The sequence below is a fragment of the Strigops habroptila genome, chromosome 5 (genome assembly GCF_004027225.2).
Source record: "Strigops habroptila isolate Jane chromosome 5, bStrHab1.2.pri, whole genome shotgun sequence".
In the NCBI taxonomy this organism is placed as follows: Eukaryota; Metazoa; Chordata; class Aves; order Psittaciformes; family Psittacidae; genus Strigops; species Strigops habroptila.
Window position 1 is genome coordinate 17007167 of NC_044281.2, and position 19572 is coordinate 17026738.

At 38.7% G+C, this 19572-nt stretch overlaps 2 protein-coding genes across 4 annotated transcripts; one reads left to right on the plus strand and one right to left on the minus strand.

The window, feature by feature from the left end:
* Positions 1–53: 53 nt before the first annotated feature.
* Positions 54–14212, minus strand: PLEKHA3 (pleckstrin homology domain containing A3). 2 transcript variants are annotated; one of them, XM_030485588.1, is made up of 8 exons: positions 13810–14212; positions 9735–9851; positions 7860–8015; positions 7056–7192; positions 5902–6066; positions 4706–4749; positions 4046–4161; positions 54–2347 (listed from the first exon to the last, which is right to left on the minus strand). In XM_030485588.1, the coding sequence occupies exons 1-8, from the start codon at positions 13847–13849 to the stop codon at positions 2220–2222; spliced, it is 903 nt and encodes a 300-aa protein (XP_030341448.1). In that variant the 5' UTR covers positions 13850–14212; the 3' UTR covers positions 54–2219. The 2 variants fall into 2 exon arrangements, with proteins under 2 accessions (XP_030341448.1, XP_030341449.1); XM_030485589.1 differs by lacking the exon at positions 9735–9851 and having other exon boundaries at positions 13810–14185.
* Positions 14144–18987, plus strand: FKBP7 (FKBP prolyl isomerase 7). 2 transcript variants are annotated; one of them, XM_030485590.1, is made up of 4 exons: positions 14144–14470; positions 15764–15915; positions 18195–18328; positions 18625–18987. In XM_030485590.1, exons 1-4 carry the CDS (start codon positions 14265–14267, stop codon positions 18784–18786), a joined length of 654 nt encoding a protein of 217 aa, XP_030341450.1. In that variant the 5' UTR covers positions 14144–14264; the 3' UTR covers positions 18787–18987. The 2 variants fall into 2 exon arrangements, 1 of the variants encoding a protein (XP_030341450.1); XR_003991372.1 differs by lacking the exon at positions 14144–14470 and adding an exon at positions 16802–16955 and having other exon boundaries at positions 15465–15915.
* The last annotated feature ends 585 nt before the right edge of the window (positions 18988–19572 follow it).

Genomic DNA, 19572 nt, shown 5'->3' on the forward strand with positions numbered 1-19572 from the left:
TATGATGGCGTATCATCTTCACTGATTTCACTGAAATATATTTTAGTGTTTTGGCCACAGAGTTTGGCACAGGTATAAATAGGCTGATTTAACCTTAGCAGGAACATGTTAATATATATACAAAGCCATCATTCCAGCTTTAGGGACATGGAGAAACCCCCAAAAGTGCAGAAATAGTTATATGCAAATTTTGTGCTTGAATCTAATCATTACCAGTTTTGTCCAAACAATCCATCTATGGCAGTATTGAAAAGTATTATTTTACTTCTACATTTAGTGATCAGTCTCAAAGGATTTTTGCACAGTCTGAAGTCCAAACTATTTTCTCTGTCATAACTGAAAGCCAGAAAAAATATATTTGTTAATGTGACATGTACTTAACACCGAAGAGGCTGGCAGAAACGTCAGTGAAATTTCAAAAAAGCAGCTTTAAGACAGCATATGATTCAAGACAACACTCTCATTCAATATGTATTTTACTTCTCTGAATATCCTTTTTTAATACTTATTTTTACAACTGTTGTGTCATATAGAATACATTAAAGCAAACATTCAGAAAAAAAAAGTACAAGCATGTGTGTGGCTGATATATATATGCTAGTTGCATGAAAACTGACAGAACTCAGCACAGATGACACCTCTGAGCTGGTATCCACAAGTAACTTCACTTGTATGGATTATTCCATTCCACTCGACCCTGACATAATGGTTTATAAACTGGTATTTTATACATGGACAACAGCTCATATATTTTTCCTCAAAATTTGGACCTATTTTGTTATAGATAAATCAACATTTCAGAAATTTATAAGGAAACCTTCCATTCCATTCCCATCTGTCCTTTCCAGCCTGCTTCAAAACCATCATACTATTCATAAACACAAAAGGAAGACTAGTTAAACCAAACTAAAGAAGATTTGATTATAAAAACAGATTTTGGTATGTGCTTGAGTGCAAAAAACCCTGTACATTTACTTAGCAATTATGTAAATCAGAGTAAATGGCTTGCTTAAAGTGCTCTACAGCTAAGACTTAATAGACCAAGTTTATCCCTAAATTAATACCCTCCAAATCTCCACAAGCTTACAATGCTAACACTAACAACCTCATGGACCAAGGTGCTAGTAGGCACTGTTATACTCTATTTACTTATTAAATATTAAGAGGCAGACTCCAATCTCACTTACAGTCAATGCAAATTTACACTGATGTAACTGAGAGAAGAATCCATCTCCTGGTGTATACCATCCTCAAATGATACAAAGGAGTCGCAAAAACAGAAGCTTCCTCTTGTATAAATATGTCATAAATAAAATAAGTATAGATACAAATATTCACCACAACAGCAGCTTACCGGGCTAATATTTCAGCTCTTGCTTCTAGAATACTTTGCTAAAAACACATCTTAAGTGAGCAGAGTCAATCTTAACAGTGCTGCATTAGCTACTTGTGATGCTACACAACCCAGAAATAATTTATGCACATCTTGAAGCCTTTACTAGATCTTTAGTAGTGAAAGTAGGTAGAAATTTTTGATGCAAAAAAGAATAAATAAATAAAAATTATTAACTATCCAATGTTTGGTACAAATGCTTCATATTAAGTTATTTTTATACATTTGCTTAGAAAAATACACTAAATATTTCTACTTCATTGGCTAAAAGTAAGGACCAGATAAGATTATGTATATCCTTGTGTTTTTAAAGAAGGCAAATGTCAATTACCATCAAGCTGCTAGAGTAGACCCATTAGTGCCTGTTCCCACAGCCCCTACACAGGCAAAAAAGCCACCGGAGGTCTCACCACAGCTCCTGGTGTATGACCTGGTACAAATGACCAAGAGGCCCATGGCACAAGTTGCACTTTCTCCAAAAAAAATGAAACCCTTTTGCTGAAGTTTATAACCTGCAGGTTTACTAATGTATCAGTCAGACTTTCACACTTTTTAAAAAGAGCTACATTTACAAATGTGGATGCTTATCTGTTAAGCCACCATTTGTTCCAAAAAATGCACATTCAAACTGTGAAATATTAGGAAAATACTCTTGCAAATAAACTATATAAAGATAAAATACACTTCAAAGATAGGTTTTATGTTATTCTATAAAGTGCAGAGAAATCCTTCTAAAAAGGGAAATGACTACTTCCTATAACAACAGGATAATTACAGCAGCTTTTGCATAGCATTATTTATCGAAAATTGAATACTTTCAGTTTCTTCAGGAAGAAAAGGATGAAAAAGTCTCTTCCAGTTCAGATCTTTCCTTTGATATTGATCTATTTTCTTCAGGAATGGTTGATGATACCAAATCTCCATTAACAGCACTTCTAGAACAGTGAGCAGATCCTAAGAAAATATCAGTAAGTATTTAATTTTCAACCTCAAAACAACTCTGTCAATTATTCTATTTGCTAACTATTTCCTAAATATAAGCAATCAGAAGCATGATTACTCTGGACTTTTCCTGAAAGATTTCAATCAATATCATGCCCAAGGATGATGGATATGAAGAATGTTCAGCTAGTATAAATCAAGTAGTAGCTTATTTTTTTATAAACACAATGATTTTTACATTATGAAGGACAATAATCTGTGAGGTGCAGACATATTTTGTATGAGGAACACATGAAATTTTAATTTTTTTAAGAACTGATGCATTAATAAGCATTTAATCAAAACATTTTCTATCATTAAAATGAAATGGATGACTTGCTGCAAGTTGGGTATTGCTAGGCTATCTGACAGGAAAGAGAAAGAACTAAGATAACTGGAAGGTAGGAGAGGGAGCGTCTAACAAAAGAAAAGAAATAAGAGAGAAAAGGAGAGGAGGAGGGAGAGAAGAGGAAAGAAAAAACAAACAACAGAGAAACTGAGCTAGAAACTAGAGCTACAACCAAAAAAGCCTGGTATAAGCAGAAACACACAAGTCAAACACTCTTCTCAGCAGTCCTGAAATGTGTCAGACAGGGTAACCGACACCAGAAGCTCGAGATGATATCAATAAAACCCTCACAGGAAGTTAGACTGATGTGCACCTACATTAGCACTGAGACACAGAATAGGATCTAAACTAGGTTTTATTAGCTTGGGATATATGTTGGCATACCCTATGCTGGTGGCAGATGACTGAGGTGAACGAGGTGGTCACCCTCGTTCACCTGCAAGCATCAGAGAACCAAGGAAACGGTGTGGAGGTGCAAATACTTGCTTCATGATAGAATATAAAGCATTAGTACCTCTTTGTGCTCACATGGGATTTCACCAGTGCACAGGCCTCAGGCTTTTTCGATCCAAGTGAGGCACTAGGCACTGTGAAACGAAGCAAGACTAAACTAGAACTAGTCAAGAAGAACTAGTCAAGTTACAGTCTCCCTGAGAGGGGTTAGGATGGAGTCAAAATGACAGTAAGATTCAAAAGGAAAGAACATGGAACTGCCTACTAACTCAATAGGCCCATCTAATCAGAATGGAATAATACTCTGACAACAGCAGAATTTCTTAATTTTGGGGGTTGATTTAACTTATTATTGGCTAGGCTGCATGATTTCAGAATAGTGCCATTCTCTACAAAAGACAAGCAGCCACTGAAATGAGCCATCTTTCTGCAATGCACTGGGTGGAAATTACCCCGTCAGTCACAGGGGTCACAGAAAGGATTTGTTTTGTGACAAGCAGGTGGCAAACAAGAGCATTCCACACCACTTACGACAACATCATTCATCTAAGACTCTATTACAAACATCCCTTTTCTGGTTATGTGTCTATTTTATCTTGTCAGTAGTCCCACTGATTTAAATGCAACTACTCCAGCTGTAAGATCCTTTCCAGTATGAATGAAAGCCAGAAGTCAGCCTCATAACAAACTACAGAAGTACTCTGATTTATAATACAGGAATCCTACAACCAAATCTTTGCAAAAATCAGTAGACTTTTTTCCTCATGCTGATATCGGCTGTAAACAGTGTACACTTTTACACTGCTGCAAACAGTGTAATAAACTGTACAGAATGGGACAAAAGAAAACCACTCCTCTTGCAAACTTACTCTGAGAATCTTCAAAGGGAGTATCACTGTAAGATTCTGTATCCGAGTATGTTCTTCTGCGCTGCTGTGAAAATCGGTGAACAGATGAAACTGGTTCTTTTACAGAGAGATTATTCCTACAAAGTAAGTGAGATCTATCAGTCAGCAAAATCTGTATCAACCCACGCAAACTTAATATACTTTAAATTAAAAATAACTTTAGTGCTTATATTAAACTGTTAGCATCAATGTTTTTCACTAAACTAAAAATGGCAGTCAACAGAACATTCTTTATTTTCACAATTATAAAGCCTGAAAATGGAAATAAGAAAGTAATATATTCTTTGCATACAAATAACTCAAGAATCTGAAATACTCATCCAAAAAGAATGTTAGCATTCAAGCTCTATGTCTAATTTAATGGACTTGTCAGAATAAGTCATTTGCATAAAGTTTATATCATGAAGAAATTTTTATAGTGTATTAGAGACAGCGGCTGCATTATTTGCCACCAACACCAATAATCTACACCCTTAGTTTTCAAAATTAGATCAATTTACATGCTGTTTAATATTTTTTCCCCCAGCAAACTATTCTTCTCACATTTTGATTTTAATGCTAGCAGGTTCAGCAATATTTTTTTGAGACGGAAGAAAAGAGCTTAATGAAATAGAAAATTACCTTTCTGAATAGCAAGGACCAGAGTGGCTAATGGAACGCTTCATCTGGGGGGGGGGAAATCCAAACAACAAACCACACCAAAAAATGTCACAAGCTACTTATAAGAATATATGCATACCTACATTAATTTTTACTTTATTTACAGTCTCTACAAAGAGAGAAGAAATCTTTTTATTATTATTATTAAAAACAATCATTATTAGTTAAAAATCTGATTTAACTTTATGAAAACAAACAGATTGCCACCAGTACTTAATGTTTTAAAGCATTCACACAGGAAATAGTTGACTACAAAAAATACTACCTAGTTTCTATGGAATTCACACTCTCTTGCTCCAAAGTTATTCATAGAGCCATTTGCTAATCGCTATGATATACCAAAATACCAAGACATTTTTCCTCTACCAAATGCCAGCTTAAATTCCCCATTACACAATAAAGCCATATCCTGCCTCTTCATTCTTTGTGGTTCTTCTGCTATCACTGTCAGATCTCTACGCATATCAAAAGAAAGCTACTAATTTAAATCAATAATGATCAGCTTTGCAAGTATACTGATTGAATATAAGACAAGAGATCCAAGTGCAAAGAAAGGGATTCCCACAACAAAATCCCACAATACAGTTGGAATCTATACGTATGATCAAGAAGACATTTAAGATGATTCCACATACACTGTCCTACTAAGGGAGGTAATCAGTAGTGAAGAGTTACCTAAGTAACATCTTCACCTTTTTGTTAGATAAGGGCATGTTAGATTAATACAAACATTTTGAATTACATACACTGAAATATATGCTATCTTGCTGAAGTGCTTCAAGCCACAAGGCACTTATCTGTTTATATAGGAGGCAAGGTAATGAAATTTTTAAGATCAGTGTACAGCTAGCCTTCTAAAAACCAAAGAAACAGTTGAACTGAGGAAAAGCTAAACCTCAGTCATTTATGAGATACTTCATGTCAAGGGTCTTGACATGTATGATAAATTACTCTGGTCATGTAAAGGCTAGCAAACAAATACTGGGAATAGAAAATTATTGATTCATATTTAGGACCAGTACCGATCATAACAGAGTCAAGATTTCAACTGTTGACATCATAGCACACTGCAATAGCATAGTCTTCTGCCATTCTTCCCCCCATCCAACCAACAAAATGACATTTAGAAAAAAAATAGTATTTCAAAATGTCTAAACCATTTGGACAGGTGATGGTGACACAGGAGAAACTAAGGGATCAGGGTGAGGCAGCTGGAACATTTCTGGCTTAAACTTGGCATTTGCAATCTTCACACATTCTTCAAGCGTTGTGATAAACGTATTACATGTGGCACTAAGCAAGGAAGAGGCTTCATTCATGTTCTGAAAATAAATGAAAGCACAAGCAAGAATAAAAAAAAATAAAAATTAGGTGCAAATACCACTCTCCCCCACGACCGCTCACACACACACTAATTTCCCTCATTACCACTAAGAACTTCCTTTTCCCATTTTATTTAATCAAATGTACACCGTCCAATGAGATTAATTTAAGCAAACAAATGTGACAGCATTGTAATTTCTAACATCTGAATTTCTTCAGGGTATCAGCCAACAATAGCATAATGTTTTTACTGCAAAGCTTGTCTCAGAGTGACAAACGGGTATCAGAAGATCATTCTGTGAAATAAATAAACTGCAGCAGAACATGCTAACAGCTTTATTGCTCCAGTGCAAGGAGCCTGCAGGTCAGTTTTACCTCACTGTACACTGACAACAATTTACTGTGTTGTGACTAAATGCAACCCCTCGCTTTGCCCTGAAAGTGGACAACAATATTGCCCATATGCTGCTTAAGAGTGTGAAGAACAAAGCCATTCATAATTTCCACTGCCATCTTTCATTCCAAAGCAGAAATACTAGAATAGTTGTACTTGTGCATATTCAGAGAGATGTATCTGCACTGCAGGTTTCCAATACCTGTAACACTAACTTTCACTGATAAAAAAATGGAATACCCTCCTACACAAAGAAGTAAAGAATAGATAAACAAGGTCATTTCAACTCTCTGCCCATAACAGAGATGAGAAACAAGACAAATTATTGCATAACTCATATGGGAGTTCTTCTGGCCGTTTAACCAAATGATAAATAACACAACTGCTTCCTAATGCACGTTAGAATTACAGTTAAATTATCCAGGTACTTTATGTGCATATGATCACTGTTAGTATTACATACATACAAGCACTCAAAAATTGACCTTAGGTTAAATCTCCTCCTATTAGGGAGATGAAAAAGTAAGATGTCAACAAAAACTTGAGGTGCATTTTATAATTAGGTTCTCTAATGGCATTCTAAAAATTCTATACCTCAATGCTGGGAGGAGAGCGAGTCTCATCATGGTGAACAAATTCTTGTATTGTATGAACTTGCTGCATTAAAAGATCACAGTAGAGACGAAGTTCGGACATTTTGGTTTTAAGAGATTCATTGGTCTCACTTATTTCTATAAAAAATAATGGAAATATCAATTTACTGCATACAATGTATGTACACATTTTAATTTTTAAGCACTTTTCATTTTAAGTGTCAGTTTAAAATTTCACTTTCACTTAATTTTGAGGAAAATTGGATTCTGCAATGTGTCAAGAACAGTACTTGAAGCAGACAACAGTTTGTACCTTCGGATAACTGATGCTAATTTAATGACTGTTATGAGAGAGGCATAATACAGGAAAGATAAAGCTGAAATCTTTCTAGCTGCAATGAAATTTAGAAAAAAATTAATGGATGAAATTTACGCCCACAAAAGTGGCTGGAAATGGTTATGTTAACCCATCCAAGAAAAATTATGGAAAAATCAATATTAACTATAAAGAATCAAAACAGCAGAAATAAAATAGCATCACAACAGCTACAAACAGTAGGTTTGTTCTTTTAACGACAAGAAGTTGGTGGTATTTCAGCTTCTTAAAGATAGAAAAGGTCAATGGAGGTGACCTCTAATTCAAACATCAAGGGGGAATTTACCATGTAGATGACTAGAAATAATTACAATTTATATTTAAAGACAATCAACACTGGCTTTCTACCACAATATTTGACTATCATTATCTGAAAACAAGCATTTGAAAAAGTGGTAAGATTGTATATGCTCTAGGAAACACACATACCTTTTTCTTTTTTTGTTCTGGTATCTGCTAAACAGGCTTTTGCACTTCCCAATGCTACCAGCCACCTTTGCCTTTCAGCTGCATTAACTGCTTTCATATAGAAATGCTGTTCCCCTGGGATGATTAGCTCCATCCTTGTGTTGTCTGTTGCATGAACTTATGATAGAGGGAAAAAAAAAACCCCGATTTTGAAGAAAAAAATAAACTCAGTATTAAGTTTATTAAATACTGATCAAAGTATTTAAGTATTTTTGTTTATTACAATCCCATAGTAATACAGTAAATCATAATGCACCACTACTAAACAACAAAAAGCCCAAAGCTGCTCAACCCTTCTCCCCAGCGTGCCTTCAAGTCAGCAGGAACACAAGACACCAAACAGCAGGCAGACTCAAGTACAATGAGGTTCCCTTTCTGCATTAACAATATACTGAATATCAATCTGTAATAACTGTTATATACCAAACCTGGTCTAAACATGACACACTGAAGAGCTTTGGTGCAAGGACAAGTATTTACAGAGGAGTAGGCTAAAAACTGAAGTAATCTCCCTTCTAGACGAAATCTGGCTTCAAGTTGCAGAGACTTAGAATGAAGAACTGACAGGGACTTTTGCTTATAGTCTATTATACTCAACACTGCATCATAACCAAATATACTCCTGAGTTTCATGTTATCAACCACAGATCCTCCAGACCCACTCTCCACTACTTATGGATGCAGGAGACTCCACCAAACCCAGACTTCAACTATTATCTTTTCTTCGCCAAAAGAACAAGATGACAAGAAAACAAACTACTGGAACAGCCGAAAAATGGGATCTTCCACTTTACATCACTGATTTCATCTACACTAAAGAAACAGTAACAAAAAGGGGTTACTACATGAAAAATACTTATTGGCCCATGTAAAATAAGAACTCCCACTTTTTCATAAAGTATCCACTGCAAAAGCCCAATCATCTGCAGGTATCTGGAAAGAGGTGAAACGTTTAAAGCAGGGGAGAGTTAGACAATGTCTTGCTATTAGCCAAGGAGGTTGGTCTACAGCTTAGAACATACTAAATGCTAAACTTACAGTCTGACACGAACAGTTCACTTACTAACTCTACTATATCCATCACCTATGCACGTGGGCAGCTGCTAACCGTAACTAAAGTAAAAATTACTCAGGAAAACAAAAGACTAAACATCTCTGGTTTATAATAGTGCCCCCTTTTGGGTCACTGCTGCTGCTCTTCTGAAAAACTAGCATTCATGATTCAGTGTCTGTCCTGGTTTCAGCTGGGACAAAGTTAATTTTCTTTCCAGTAGCTTTCAGTGCAGTGTTTTGGCTTTAGTCTGAGAATAATGTTGATAACACAAAGATGTTTTAGTTGTTGCTAAGTAGTGCTTACCTTAATCAAGGACTTTCAGTTTTCCACGCTCTGCCAGTGAAGAGATGCACAAGAAGTTGCGAGGGAGCACAGCCAGGACAGCTGACCCAAACTAGCCAAAGGGGTATTCCATGGCACAGAACATCTTGCTCAGTATATAAACTCGGGAGAGTTGGCCAGAAGGGGCTGATCACAGCTCGGGGATGAGCTGGGCATCAGTCAGCAGATGGTGAGCAATTATACTGTGCATCACTTGTCTTCCTTGGGTTTTATTCCTCTCTCTTTTAATTTCCTATTATTATTATATTTTACTTTAATTATTAAACTGTTCTTAATCCATGGGGTTTTACCTTTTTCCAATTCTCCTCCCCATCCCACAGGGGAGTGAGCGAGCAGCTGCGTGGTACTTAGTAGCCAGCTGGGGCTAAACCCACAACAGTGATCTCTTCTACTTCCCTGGCAGCTAAAATTTTATCAAGCAGAAATCTATTAATTCTTACCTTTAATTTCACATACAGCCATCTTTATACTTCCTTTGCTGCCTTTGCAAACATCATCCTGTGAATCATAGTATGACAATATCCCATTGTCTAAAACAAACCACCGAGGCTGCCAACCTAGCGAGATCAAATAATGAAAAGTAAGTTTAGTCTAATTACTAAATTGCAAATCAAATGCAGCTCATTGGCTGTTAAAACTTTTGTCAAAAATGCAAACATTAAACTATTAACACACCAGGAAGTAAACAATCTGCACAGTTTGAAGACCTCTATAATAAGACTAGTATTATATGGATATTTCAATCCCATTCTTTTTGGATGCAAGATCAGCAGTATTCCAGTTTTCACCATATCCCATTCTAAAGCAAACTTAAATTTCAATTTAGCCACCAAGGAAGCCTATTTTGAAGGTTGATAAATTACACACGTCTAAAGAACCATTCTCATCCAAGTGTATTTTTCAGGCAGACTTTCTGAAGATTGTAGGAACTTATTTGTAAGATACAAATAAATGACTGATGTTACCAGCTACTATGGTATATTCTCCCTCTGCCTACTCTGTTTCAGTGAAAACTTGGTATTTCACACTTAACTTTCTCTGAAAGTAGCCCAGCTCCATTGCTCAACAACAATTTAACGTCAGGCATTGTGTGGAGAACTGAGACACGGCTTACACCCCTAATCCATCTGTGAGGACAGCATACACCAGCTCCTCTACTAAGGTTTTTACCAGCTTTGCATTAGCAAAATTATATAATAATCTCTGACTTTACTACTTCTACAAAACAAAGTAGTTTATGCATAGACGCAAATATCTATGAGAACTCTATGCAGCATTACAACACATAATAAATTATTGTCATGAGCCTTCTTGGATTAAAGTATATTAGCAGTCTTTTTTTTTTCCTTTCTCTTCCTTCCTCCCCCCCCCCCTTTTTTTCTAACCACTGCTTCACAGAACATCACTCATTGGAATAAGTGCCCTAATTTCTAATACAACTAAATGCAAACCATTTTGCCTAGTAAATCACCTTTGTTTCTAAAAATATCATAGAGTTAAAATATTCCAGTAGAGCATTAAAACTACACTAACCCACTACAGTCTAGGTCAGCCTACAATAGGAGTAAATTATCCTTTTATTTTACACTCACCACCAAACTTAAACTTCCGGCTCAGTTTACAGTTTGGAATGGCCATAACTGCACTGCCAAGAACTCAATATATTTGGCAATACAATGGTGTGGTCCACGGTGCTTACCAACTGCCATTCCAACAGAGCCATCCAGCAGCAATGTATTGTAACACAGAAAGCTTAATCAGGTACCAGACTCTTGAAAGTCAGCTAAAGGCTTCATACTACTCAGATTAAATCACTACAGGTTTTAACACTAATTCAAGAAGTGTAAGACCAAGCCCATTACATCGCATCACAAATTCATGATAGGGAAATAATATCATGTACCTATTTTTAAAATTTTTTGGCTATAATGGTAAGCATCTGTCTTTCAAAATTCAAATAAGCATAACTAATAAGCAAATCCACACTCAGATATAAACACAGAATGCAGAAAGTACAAGCATTGAGGGATACCAACTCCCACAGGAAATATTTCAAATTGTATATGTACATCACCACTTAAAGAATATGCAGTCATGTAATAACTGTACTGAAGACCCTGTCCTGTAAAATGCAGCTCAGAAATGCACTAATGCGGGTTTTTCTTTTCCCTGCTACAGTGTGTTATAAAACATTAACTCTGTCCTGCTCTTATCTCCTAAGTGCATGCACAGCTGGTAAGTCAATGCCTGTCTCAATTCTGATAAAATGGGACTCTACACGGATGACTTTTCCAGCCTCCTATTATGCCGGTATTGGAAAAAACAGAAGCAAATGACTTAAAAAGACTCCAAGTGCCTCACAGAAGCAAGCTTAAGAACAAAAACACATCTTCTGATTTCAAACTGGGCAAACAAAGCAACCTATGTTTGACAAAATATTTAACAAATCTGTAGTTCACAAATTCTTAGATGCACACTCATTATTTGGGGGGCAGGGAATAAAGCTGCATTTCTGGTTTGCTTTTAATGAAGGAGGAAATTAAATGTTTTCCACAATGCTTCAGCAATAATAACAAGCTCCTTTGCTGCTCGGCTTCTACTGTTAATGACAGCAAGTACTACAGCCTATTTCTGGCTACAGAAACAGATAGTAGAGTTCCAAGAAAGTTGGTAATAAAATTTAAAAATTTTACTAATATGACTAGATTTTTCTTTTCTTTTTTTTTATTTTTTTAATTTGCTGCCCTCCTACATTCCAGAAATTGTAGGGAATTCCTGAAGCACTGTAATTTTGAAAGGCAAGAGCAGATGCTATCAGCTGGCCAGCACAGACTAAAGGAAGGGTTCTGAAGTTCACTGTTTTAGAGGGTTACTTTTAGCAGAAGTTAGCTGTGTGTTGATATAACAGTCTTTTGCTTGCAGAGCAACCACAGTTACTGTTGAGTATTTACTTATTAAATCACAGACTTCTAATGGGAAGTTTATATCAAACACCTCAAGGGCTCATTAACTGTGACCTTTTTCTTTTTGCTACAGCAACTTTTCTGGTCACATAAGTGAAAGTGACAATTTCCATTCTATTTTGAAAAGAAACTTACACTCATCATTTCTTTCATAACCACAATTTTTCCTATACGCATTTTCTCCACATTTATTGTGAAGAAGTGACAAAAACATCTTACTAAATAGCTATTTAATTACAGTACATCTGTTCTCTTTCATTGGAACACCAGTACATGTGGACATATATTTGCTCGGAAAAACACAAGATTATGCTCTGTACACTTCAATTCACAGCAAGCGCGCATGTTCCTGGCAGTGTGGCCCACATTTTATGAACCTTCAGAACTGAGTTTCACACCACTCCACATTCAAAATCTGAATATGCTGAAGCAGAACACACATGAAGTTCCAAAGAATGAGAGGGCAAAGAAGATACTGCCAAAGCAGTCAAACATGAGGCCTGATTAAGCCTCGTGGTATATGATCCAACACTAATTTGCTCTGGAGGGACAATTAGTCCTATTACAGTGTCAGAAGAGAAATCTGTTTCACCTTGATAGTACCGTCTATCCATTGCTATCTCCAGAGGGAGATGGCATCTCTGTTACAACAGAGGATGAGGCAAATAAAACCAGAGTTTTGATGGCAAAAGTAGGCATTTGGTGTATTTTTGCCTGCAGTGCATCTAAAAATACATTTCGTAAGACTTCACACAGAACTGGCTTTTTTATATATTTTGCAGGTTTTGCCGGTAAAGATACAGGAGCAGGAGACTTAAAAAAAAAAAAAAAAAAAAAAAATAACATCCGAAGGTAAATTAAAAGAGAATTCAGACTGTTACACTTAGCACCGAGACTTAAAGATGCAAGGATACCTTCCAAGCTTGTATGCTGCAATGTTTCTGAGAAGCAGCAGAGGTGGAGAGGGAGGTCCTACCCCTGGGCCGTTAGAACAAGACACTTCAGGCGGCGCTTCCCTGCAGCCTGTCCTGTTCAGAGTCCCTGACCAAGTCGGCAAGGCGCTATCCAGGTCTCAAGAGGCACCTGCCCAGCTAGCTCGCAGGGGCAGGCGGCGGGGCCGGGCACATCGGGAGGCTCTGGGGGCCGCTCAGGTGCCCACAGGGCAGCGAGGGCGGCAGGAGGGGGCTCAGGCCCGGCCGCGGCCTGCCGCTTCCCCCCCGCCACACACACGGAAGCGCGCGGGGAGCGTTGCCGAGCCCAGCCGCGCTGCGCTGCCCCCCGGCCGGCCCCCGGCGCCGGCTCCAGCTCTAGGCGGCCCCGCCGCGCCAAGCCGCCCGCCGCCGGGGCGACGCTCGGCCGCTACGCAGCGGCTCGGCCCTGAACACGAACGGCGAATCCTTTCTCAGCCAGCGTGTTAAACGCAGCTCCCGGCCGCCCGCGGGACGCAGGGATGACGCCAACCGCCCCTGCGCCGCAGGCCCAGGCCGCCTCAACCACCACCACCACCGCCGCCGCCGCCGCCGCTCCCCCAGGCCCCGCTCCCGCCGCCTACCCGCCAGGTAGTTGGTCCACTTGTACAGGACGCCCTCCATCGCTCAGAGCCCGACGCTGGGCCGCATCCTCCTGCTCCGCCGCGGGGAACGGGCGGCCGCCGCCGCGGGGATGGGCGCTCACCTCCCGTCCCCGCCGCTGCAGCTCCCTGCGCGCGCGGAGGCGGAGCCGCTCAGCTCAGGCGCGGCGGCCCGCGGCGGCCCCGGCGGCACCACCCGCCCCGCGGGGCGCTCGGCATTTCCCATGCGCGCCCGGCCGCGCTCCCCGGCCCCCGACACCCGCCGTCGTTGTTTCCTGACGTCCCTTCCACTTCCTGAGCTGAGGGGGCCGGTCCGGAGAACCGCCCGCCCCGCGGCTGCCGCTGCCTGGCCCTAGGCAGGGCCCGTCGCCGCGACTCAGCCCCCGCCCCTTCGCCCAGCAGGTCCAGTGCCACGCCGGCGGCCTCCTCGAAGCGACATGGGCCGCGGGCTGCCGCTACTCCTCCTGCTGCTGGCGCTGCTGGTGGCCCAGGCGCAGGCTGAAGGCGGCGCGGCGGCGGAGGAGGTTAAAATAGAGGTGCTGCACCTCCCCGAGGTCTGCAGCCCCAAGAGCAAGAAGGGGGATCTGCTGAACGCGCACTATGATGGTTTCTTGGCCAGCAACGGATCCAAGTTTTACTGCAGGTGGACTTCCAGGGCACCGGGTAGGGTGGAAGGGAAGGTGGGCCCTAGCCCGGGTGGTGTACGTGGCAAAGCCATCTCGCCCCCACGGAGCAGTGGGTCCCGCTTACCCAGCTGAGACGGCTACCTCGGCTGGGTAAGCGGGACCCACTGTTCCCCCAGCTTGGGCACAGATTGGGGTCCACGCTAATGACGGTAGCATTAGTCGTTTCCCCGCGTCTCAGCCTTTTTTTCCTCAGCTGAGAGGATGCAGGATTTACCTGGGGTCAAGAGGGGGACCAGCACCGAGGTGAGCTGTAAACCAAAGCCGCGCTTGAGACTGGCAGCCGATTTGGAGGGTATCTGATAGCACCTCACATGGAGAACCTCTTTAGGAGGGTGAAAAAAAAAACCCCTGTGTAATCACTTGCCATGTTCTGTGCTGTAATCTGTACAGAAAAACTCGGGTTTGGAGGAGGAGCTCTGGTGGGGACGCAGGCTATTTTAGACAACTTCCACATAGTTGGCATTGCGCAGGGCAGCCTGTGGTTACGTTAGTCGTTTGCAGTATTTGTATCCCTTCCCTATCACTGCTTTCCTCCTTGATTTGTGCTGCCATCCTCTTTGACCCAGTGTTAGCATTTAGGTTTTTACTTTTTCACTCTGTCCCATCCGTCTCTTCTTCAGGCTGATTTAGCTTGGTTTAGCGTCCCTTGCACAGAAACCATTGTGCAAAAGCTTTATTTTTACAGTGCCTTGCTTTTAATGGTGGTCCATCCTACTAAGCGAGGTGGGACTCACCTGGGCAGAGCTATGGAGGAGAATCTTTTCCTTCCTTCAGATACCTGGCTCATTCCTTCCCATGTTGAACTAATCAGACAAAAGCCTAGTTTATTACAAAACCTTTATTCATTCCCTCCACTGGTATCATTTAAGAAAAAAAAATCAGCACAGGATAATTCTACATTTAACTTTTTACTTTAATTTTTACTTGCATTTTTTTGCCATTTTACTTGGGGGTTGTTTTTGGTTTTGGTTTGGTTTTTTTTTTGCCTGTTGAAGCAACTGATTTTGGCACATACAGTGGTTTTTTACTTTATTTCTAAAGGAGGTTGCCCCTTACACATCTCAAGATTTGACCTTAAAGTAATTATAAATGGAGCAGGAAAAGTGTTATACTTTATATTCTTACACTCTAAACATTCTTGTGTTCTAATAATCTAATGTATGCTTTTACTGACTGCTAATTTATTTTTGTATTAAAAAAACCACAGAACTCTAAACTCACAGTTATCCATTCACAACTCTTTTTAATAGTCGGATGCAAAATGAAGGTCATCCAAAGTGGTTCGTTCTGGGTGTTGGACAAGTCATAAAAGGGTTAGATATTGCTATGATGAATATGTGTCCTGGAGAAAAACGCAAAGTGATCATTCCTCCGTCATTTGCATATGGACAGCAAGGATATGGTAAAAAAGTTTTAATACTAAATTTTGTCTTTCCTCTGTTTCACCCTTTCAAACACATGTTATTGTAAATGACTCTTCAGAATTGCTCCTCCTGTTATCTGTGGAGGTACTGAAGGTGATGACTGTAGCTGTGCAGCCTGATCCTGCTCATTCCTATGCAGTTTAAGTAGTCTTCATCGTAAACCGGTACCCAGGCCTTGCAGTTTTTAATAGAATTCAGTACATGACACCCAATGTGTTTTTCCAAGTCTTGCCATAATATGAAAAATTGACAGCAAGAGGAAGATCTTCTTGATTCATATCAGCATTTTTTGTCTTAATCTATTATATTTTATTCATGTTTAGTTTCTGTTATTTGACTCTTACCACCTTAGCCTTTCAATGACATTCTGTGTCTTCTGAGCAAAATGGAAGGCAATCCAGTGCATGCCACAGAATTATCTAAGTATAAATAAATTCTTCAAAATACTGCTTACATTCTGGATGGTTAGTGGACAATATCATCCCATTACATAATTCCAACAGTACAATGCATTAAATCTGACTTGAATTCATGATGCTTAAGTGTGCAGTCTATTTTGAAAAAAGTTAGAGTTTTTATGCAGCGTTTCAGCACTTAACTGTAGATAACTTAAATTCAGCTCTGACTTGAGTGTAGTAGTTTCTGTGAAAAGGTAGCTCCTGCTCTGTAATAATGGCTCGGTAGCTGTGCTATGTCAGAATTCTATGCACCAGTTTTGTCTTTCATACAATTCTATTGTAGCCAGTGAAGTTTACTAGGAATAAATTTTCCCCCTTGAGCATAATGTTTAATAAGTAAGTCTCATAACAACAAGGAAAAACACTGACACAAATCTTTAACACTAGTGTTAACTGTTTGTTCTAGGTAGCGCTTCAAGAAAGTGTTATTTCTCTTCAACATACCTGTCCTCTGCGTATGTCTCAGCATATTCCTACATGCTGGGAAAGATGCCTGCCTAATCTTGAATTAGAAAAGATGCATGTGGCTTTCTAAATCTTTACATATCTTTCCTTTGTTGGTATGTATGTTTGTAAACTACTGGCACTGAATTCTACTATTATATCTTTCTTTTGTAAATAGTATATAAATCATGATTTATATTCAGATATTTAAAGCTTCAACATTTCTAAAGTTTGTAAGATGAAAATCTTCTGAACTCTGAAACCTGTCATTTTTACTATGGATATTTTAGATTAGTAGTGTGAATAATAATAGTTTTGTTTACTTTCTGTTTACAAACAAAGTAGATTCTCTAGTTTTTCTTTAGTTTATGAAGGATGAACACAAGCTCAAAATTCTGTCAAAATTGCGAGGTTACAATGTCATGCTCACTGGCTTTGGCTATGAATAGAAGCAGCTTGCATGTTCACATTTTAATTTTATGCTGCATGATTTCTTGATGCTTTTTTGGCACTGCTTTTAGATCTCATTAGTTTGTTACTGACTCTCTTCAGTTCCTTTTTTTGCCAGATGCATGATACACTGCTCTGTGTTTTATAGGCAGTGGTTTTTTACATCAGACATCAGAAAATGCTTTGACACAGGAATAATGAAGTCTAACGTGTTTTTTTTTTCTTCAGAGACCAGACAAAGTATTCTAGTAGTTTGTGGTTGGTTTTTGGGGGGGTACTAGGGTTGGTTGGTTTGTTTGTTTGAGGGTTTTTTTGTGTGTGTGAATTAGATGAGTTGCATTCTGTTGCTTCTTTCTAATGAGATGTATATTTTAAACATTGTTTTACATCAAGTCCTTTAACCATAGATATAATTCATAGTAAGTTGGTAAAACCTGATTTTTCCTGCTTGTTTCTTCACACAGAAAATACATACAAGCATTGGTTTATTACTGTAATCTTTTAAATCAGATTGCAGATATTTAATAAAGGCATATGCCTTAGAACCACTCTCTCAATAAAATCCATCATGTGACAGTATGTGAAGAAGTGAGAACTTCAGAAAAACTTGTTTTTCATGATAGCACAAACCCTTTTTAATTTTTAAAAGTACCTGAATTGATATGAGCAATGTAATTTCATTTCAGGGAATTACATTGTTTGCAAATCTCTCTCAAAATCATTTATCTAACAGAATGTGAACAATCTTCCTATCTAGCTGTATAATATTTAAATTCAGAGTTTAAGATTAATATTAACACAGCCTTTTGTAATAAAAACCCCAGACTCTTTCTGTGTGAATTCATCATGTGTGTGATCTCTGACCATAGTGTCTGATTTCTTAAATGTGTTTTTTTTATTCATAGCACAGATCAAGATTCCACCCAATGCAACACTGATCTTTGAGATTGAACTTTATGCAGTAAATAAGGGACCTCGCAGTGTTGAAGCGTTCAATCAAATCGACAAGGATGGTGACAAGAAACTTTCTGAACTTGAGGTAATGTGATGTAACTAATTTGGAATAAATAATGTATAAAACTATAGGTATAGTTGCATAGCATTATCTTTACATGAGGTGCCTCTGCTGCAGTTGATTGAGTAAAGCGTCTGTATGCTTACATAAACTACACCATGCAATTTTGAAATTTGCTTTGATTAATACCTTAGTATGTCTTGGACTTGCTGGGAAACAAACTTAAGATGTGTCTGCACTGGAATCACATAACTTACACATATACACACCAGATGTCCTTGAAGATAGCTTTTGAGTTGGACTTTTTTCTTTTCTTCTAGATAAGCCAGTATTTGAAAGAAGAATTTGCAAGAGATGGCAAAAAACGTCATCCCTCAGTCCATGATGAAATCTTAGCTGATATATTTAAGAAGAATGACCACGATGGAGATGGTTTCATATCAGCAAAGGAGTACAATGTCTACCAGCATGATGAACTCTAAGTACTTAGAAAAATCTTTGGCCATTTTCTGGACACTGAATTTTAAATAATAATACTTTGTCACAGATTTTTTTGTATTTTTTTTATGGTGGCATCTTTTTATACCTCTTAAAATGACTGTAAAAATCTGATTTTTAGTGTTCAACTAATAAAGTGTTATACATTTCAAAAGAAAGAAATAAAATTGGAAAACACTATGATCTATTATTTGTGGTTCCCGCATTATGTCCTAGTCTACAGTATTACTCAGTAGTTTTTCTCATTGTGTAAAATACTGATGAAAATAATTATTTCTGTCCTATCAAGCACACAAAAATGGTTCCAGTACCTGTTGACATATTCACCAGTTATATTCTAACTAATTCTCAATCCCCTATAAAATAAAAGGGGAAAACAGAATCCCAGGGACATAACTCTTAAAATTCTGCAGGCTCCTGGGCCAGCTTCTTGGGGAATTGCTGTTTGCAGCAAATTTAATTGTAAAAGGCCTTAAAGGAAATGAACACTGTTGAATGTCAACATCGAAACACAAATGTTTTTAAAGAAACTTAAAATAACCTCTTCGTTGTAATATTAACATGAATAATGGAGTTTGTGAAAAGCTAGTATTTTAAGTGGGTTTTTAAACTTTGACTTTGTAAAATTATGAAATTAGCTAGTTTATTCAGCAGCACCAACTTAAAAATCTACACTATCATGATTTACTTGGATGAGGTGTGTAGTGGTTTAACCCCAGCGGGCAACTAACTACCATGTAGCCACTTATTCACCCCCTGCTTCCAGGGGC

What these genes read in the sequence shown, in the direction of transcription:
- PLEKHA3 (XM_030485588.1), bottom strand. Translation starts at nt 13,849, where the DNA reads ATGGAGGGCGTCCTGTACAAGTGGACCAACTACCTGGCGG. An exon ending in GCTCTCCTCCCAGCATTGAG is followed by an intron (nt 6,067 to 7,055) that starts GTATAGAATTTT and finishes ATTTATTTTCAG; the next exon opens with AACATGAATGAAGCCTCTTC. An exon ending in GGTCCTTGCTATTCAGAAAG is followed by an intron (nt 4,162 to 4,705) that starts GTAATTTTCTAT and finishes CTTACTTTGTAG; the next exon opens with GAATAATCTCTCTGTAAAAG.
- FKBP7 (XM_030485590.1), top strand. Translation starts at nt 14,265, where the DNA reads ATGGGCCGCGGGCTGCCGCTACTCCTCCTGCTGCTGGCGCTGCTGGTG. An exon ending in ATATGGACAGCAAGGATATG is followed by an intron (nt 15,916 to 18,194) that starts GTAAAAAAGTTT and finishes TTTTATTCATAG; the next exon opens with CACAGATCAAGATTCCACCC. An exon ending in AGAAACTTTCTGAACTTGAG is followed by an intron (nt 18,329 to 18,624) that starts GTAATGTGATGT and finishes CTTTTCTTCTAG; the next exon opens with ATAAGCCAGTATTTGAAAGA.